We start from the raw sequence: 5,922 nt of genomic DNA, 5'->3' as shown, positions 1-5,922 counted from the left end.
GTTTAAGAATTGAACCACATTAAAAAAATGTTTCTATTATTTTATATAACATACAAGAATAAAGAAAATATCATATTGACTAAAATATATTTTAGATTTAGAGTTTGACTACTTTAAATATATTAATCTTATTATTGATACAATATATGAAAGTTTTATTAATTTATAGTTTATTTTGTTGTTATTTTTTAATTATAAAAACTGAATTTGTTTTCACAATTGTAATACATGTACCTCCTTAGTTATGTGATTTTGTTTTTGTGAGAAGTTAAGAATTTTTATTTTTATATAATAAACATGTTCATGAGTTTGATTACTTCTTAAAGAAATAGATATGATTGATTTAATATGTTATACAATTTTTTCCTATTATAATGCATGAAAGATTAGTCTTCTATACCCTTCACGAATAATTACTTATTTAATTTAAAATTCAAATATTGAAAAAATTGAATAGAAATATTTAACAAACTTAAAATTGATATACACATTATGAAACATAATGGATAAGTATACTAATAATTAACGTACCTTAAAATCAATAGTGTACCAATTATGTTAATAATTAAAGGTCCATTTTATTAGCATGAAATCTTGACAATTGTTTTAAAAAAGATTTAATTACAGTACTTTCAAATTTTGTATTAATTCTTTAATATTTACTGATTTCTTCTCAAAATAAATATTTATCCTCGTAAAAATCTCATACTACACTTGAGATGTTACATAAGTGGTATGCCATTATTTTCTTTTAGGTGACATATAATTAATGAGATGATTAACTATAATAATCAAACATATAAAAACATTTTGTTGTCATTTTAGCATTATTTCATTATGTCATCATTTATCATTGGACTAGTCTTTTGCCAAGTTTTTGGATATGACTTATTTTGATTTGTGTTATATATACACATATGAATTGTGTTTTAAATTTTGGAGTATATGTGTTAATTAAAATAATAGATAAAGTGAATAGATTGTGCCTTATGGAGTATAATTTGAAGTAATGCATGATTTTTTTTTAAAACAAGCAAATTGTGGAACCAACCCCAACTATTTATGATTGATTCAGTTTGGTTCGATCCTTGCAAATTATTTGAATATTAACTTAATTAAACTAAATCATAACCTTCTATTCGGTTCGGTTCATAAATTACACAAAAAACCGAATCATGTCAAATTGTTATGCTCCCTTGTGAATATAAATTTTACATCCCTCCTAATGATTTAGAAACTCATACATATTATGGAGAATTGTAACTATTACCTATTATTGTCTAAGTATAAAAACAAGTCAGATCGCTTGTCAAATACCTATTACCTGACATATACATGTTATGTGAGACTTTTTTGTGATAAGGTCAGACTCATGCTATTTAAAAAACTTATTTAACTTAACAGACTAGACTTTAGGCCATGTAAAATATCTATTAAACTCAATTGGCTGACGAATTTAGTTATATTATATAATAATATTCATATTGTATTATATATGTAATTTTAATATACAAAAGTATAATTTAATTGTTAGGGTTATACGAGCTTAGTTAAAAGAATGCATAATAATATATTTAAATGTAGACATGATGACCTATTTCAAGTCCATATAATATAACATATCTTTAAACATGCTAGCATAGAAGACTTAGGCTTTTAGTTTTTTAAACAGATAAATAGGTCTGACTCAAACTCCTATATGCTATACAAGTTCAGTTTGTTTAAGGCAAAGTCTAACCTAACTTATTTCCACCCTTAGAATGAAGGAAAAATCAATGTCTATCGGTATATCCAATTACTTCTTTTTATTAAGAATAACATTTTGTTATGAATATATATCTTTACTCATTATCATGACCCTAATTATGTTGTGGTCTTTAATATAGTATTTTTTAAGTTTATACAATAATTATTTGTTTGTTTATACTAACATGATGGTAGGAACAAAGTAGTGGATTTGTGGTATATGTCCTTATAGTATATGTAAACATTACTCTCACAATGTTGTGACAATATTAACATGAATGTATGTAAACTTAAATACTTGATACTTTAACTGTATTAGACTTATTATTTTATTCATGTTCATCAATTTTAAAGTATATGTATAGAATTTTAATCTTTTATAAATAAAAATAGTCTAAATTATTTAAACCGCATATAATATTTGGATTGTGTATATCTTAATATAAACAAATCAACAAGTTAATCATATGTTTAGACTGATAATTTTGTGCCTAAAAATCAATCTAAAACAACCGCAGACATCCTACAGACTACAGAGCACATTATACTATGGGTGAACATATGCTATTCCAAAACAGTGTACCACTCCATGTGCAACTGTTGTGATTGGTCAAAAAAATAATTAACTATTAAAATTTTAATTTTAATATATTTTTCAACCAGTCACAAGTAGTGACACATGGAGTGATACACTTTATGGTACAATAAATATGCTCCCTATACTATGTTATGTGAGGTTTTTGATCATTTTTTTGCCTTTGGTGACTATTTTGGGAAGATGCAAAGGTGAGGAAAGGGAATTGATGGAGTTCATGGGTGGAAGTGAAATTGAAAATTAGAAGTGTGGTAGAAATTGTATTCCCCACTAAAGTCAAACAAACAATTGAATGATTACTTGGGAAAAATGGTCATCAAACCTCTCACCATTAATTATTATCATTAAGATGGTGAAGTGAAGTATTTCCCTTTGAGAGAAATATTATTTTTAGCCTAAATATAGAGAGAACTTTTCATTGTCCTAAACTCTTTTTTTTTCTACCAATAAACGTTGGTTCAAGTGGTACATGTTTGATTCACCTTAAGCAAGGTCTCGGGTTCGAGTCTTGTGGATAGAAAAAATGTTAGCCCCACGTACCTGTGAATGTTCCTGGCTCGGACAGGATTGCCTCCAGTGTGAAGATACATGTGGGAAACTAAAAAAAACTCTCTTTTTTTCTTAATACCAACAAACATATTCTGTACATAAAATTTATTTTTATAGCTATGTTGGTAAGATAATCTCTCTCATTATTTTTATAATCTAATCAAAGTAGTAGTAGGAACAAGAATAATACTTGCTAATTAAGGTGTATTATTTTCAAAATAAAACAAAAACTAGTGATGTAAATTGAACATATATGGTATTAAGAATCTCAACATATATTATTGTCCCAAAGGAAAGAGGACCATGTTGGCCAATCCGCTTCATCAGTGCACATTAAAAAAGTTGATGTCTACTGCCCATACTAACTGATTAACCAATAATCACTTTTTTTCAGCTTTTTTTCTTCTCAAATAAAATCTCATCTTCAAAATTTCACGCCCACAATTGCCTAGTAAGTCCGTCAGAAATCATATGTCCTCATTTATATCACAATTGTTATCTCAGTCGAATGAAGAAAGTGTTACATAATTGAAAAAGTTCTAAAAACACAAAATGATATTTTTATATTACTTGGAAAAAAATTGATTGACCACGAACTATGAAGCACGGATTCGTCAAACACCCTCACATGTTGGTGTCCGACACGGATACACTCAGATTCGCGAAAGATACGTATCCATAGAGTATCCAAAAATTAAAAAATAAAATAAATAAATAAATATTAAGACACGTATCCAATTCGTTGTCAATAAAATATAGGATATATAGATTCGTTTTCAGTAAAATATAGGATATATAGATTCGTTTCCAATAAAACAGGATAAGATAGATTTGTTTCCAATAAAACATGATAAAATTGATTCTTTTCTAATAAAACAAGATAAGATAGATACGTTTTCATTAAAATATGATAAAATATATTTGTTATGGAGGACAATGATTTTAAGATAAATTCGATTTGTTATGAAGGACAATGATTTTAAATTTCTATTATATTTTGTACTTTGGATATTTTGATTTACACTTATAATTTTATTATATTTTATGTGTTTTTATTATTTTATATGTGTATCCCTGAACGTATCGTATCCTTTATTTTGGAAAAAATGCATATCGACGTATCAAATACGTATCATACCCGACACACGTATCAGTATCCATACTTCATAGACCACGAATATAAAAGCATGACGATTTTGGTACAGAAGATCGTTGTGTGCGTAGTCCAACAACCCCAAACTTTTATAAATAAGTTGGCACCCTCGTTTCAACTTCTCACTTCTCCATTTAAAAGAGTAGTGTTGTAGTAGCATGCATAGTTCAAATCATTAGTCTTCAGTCTTGTCAATTCTGATGCACCACCGTGGTATCTCCTCCTCAGCCGCTAACCACCGTCGCCGCCGCCAATATTACATCACTTTTTTCCACCAATACTAAAATAATCAAATAAAACCACCATGTCAAGCCACAATTATCGTTCCATGAAGTGGCACTACATAGAGTTAGATGATAAAGATTTTCATATTCAAGGAATGACCTTTTTCTTCATCATCCTCATTTTCTCCATTACACTCCTCATCACCGTTCTCTTCTTCTTCACGCGCTGGGTTTACCGCTACCATGGCCACCTCCCTATTACCTTCTCCACCACCACCGCCGCCCAATCCAGCCACGCGCCGCCGCCACCGCCGCCACAGGGACTAGACTCCGATTTGATTAAAAAACTGCCCATCATCTTGTACCAAGCGCCATCGGAACATGACGGCGGCGCGTGGGAGGAAAGTGAGTGTTGTATATGTTTGGGAGAGTTTAAAGATGGTGAGAAAGTTAAGGTTTTGCCAAAGTGTAAACATTGTTTTCATTTTGAATGTGTTGATGAATGGCTTAATCATCACTCAAGTTGTCCATTGTGTAGATCTTCTCTTAAGGTTGAATCTTCTTTTCCAATGATATTGATTCAAGAACCACCCAATAGAGTCGATACTCATTTTTCTTATGGGGTATGAATCTTATCTTATAAATATCAATAAAATCATCACTTTTCCTAAGTTATTAAAATTTAGGTTGGTACATATCTTAAGTTGAGAAAAAGAATGTACATACAAACAGTGTATGAGTTCTATATATTACATAATTTATCATTCATATTTAATCATTATTGATTCTAAAAATGAATGATACAATGTGATTGTATATAAATCGATATAGTGAAAATGTTATGAAACTCTTATTCTTTTAAAATGATGACAATGAGGATTGAGTTTGTGGAAATTAATTTGAGTCTTAACCACTTACTTAATCTTTGTGGTGATTTGGTGCTTGATTTTGTATATCTTTAATTAATTTAGTTTATAACTTTTTATATGCAATTTAGCATGAAATTCATTTTTATAATTCTAATGGCAAAATTAAAGGGTAATGACAATCTGCAAAAATCTGATTCTGATTGTTAATTATTAATTAAATATAGCTAGGAAGTTGTAGACAATTTTCTTACTAATTTTATTTTTCTGAGTATTTTGAAAATATTAAAGGGAGACAATTGCACGTGACACATAGTGGGAAGAAAGTGGGATATCTGTGACAGTACGTAGTTATCAAAATAAAGTATTTTTCACTTAAAATGAAGTTTTCTTTAGTTGCATTCCCATTTCCCAATTTGGATGATGGAAGACCAGGGTACAAAAAGGTCATATAATTTTATTACCAAGCCAATTATTATTTATTAAACGTGGAATATCATTATCTATTAATATAAAGAATTATATATAATCACTATATCATTTCTCATTTATTTGGATTACTTTTTATTGAAAAGTCTATGATAATTATATATGAATGGTTGATGATATAGTAATAGTGTATAAAACTCATACACTACATTTTTTTTCTATAGAAAATGTATCCATTCTGGGACAAGGATATATTGTCTCTAAATACATCTAACATGAGCCAATCAAAACAAAGCAAAAATATAAAATTTATAAATATTTAATTTTTTAGTTGACATAATATATTTTGATTGATTCGGG

General features: G+C 28.4%; 1 protein-coding gene across 1 annotated transcript; it reads left to right on the top strand.

Moving 5' to 3' along the window:
• Window positions 4,182-4,935, top strand: LOC109342610 (RING-H2 finger protein ATL66-like). Its single transcript, XM_019580553.1, has one exon. The coding sequence runs from the start codon at window positions 4,348-4,350 to the stop codon at window positions 4,894-4,896; it is 549 nt and encodes a 182-aa protein (XP_019436098.1). The 5' UTR covers window positions 4,182-4,347; the 3' UTR covers window positions 4,897-4,935.

This window comes from Lupinus angustifolius, chromosome LG03, assembly GCF_001865875.1.
Source record: "Lupinus angustifolius cultivar Tanjil chromosome LG03, LupAngTanjil_v1.0, whole genome shotgun sequence".
NCBI lineage: Eukaryota > Viridiplantae > Streptophyta > Magnoliopsida > Fabales > Fabaceae > Lupinus > Lupinus angustifolius.
This window is presented reverse-complemented; position numbering and strand designations above follow the sequence as displayed.

What these genes read in the sequence shown, in the direction of transcription:
- LOC109342610 (XM_019580553.1), top strand. Translation starts at nt 4,348, where the DNA reads ATGTCAAGCCACAATTATCGTTCCATGAAGTGGCACTACATAGAGTTA.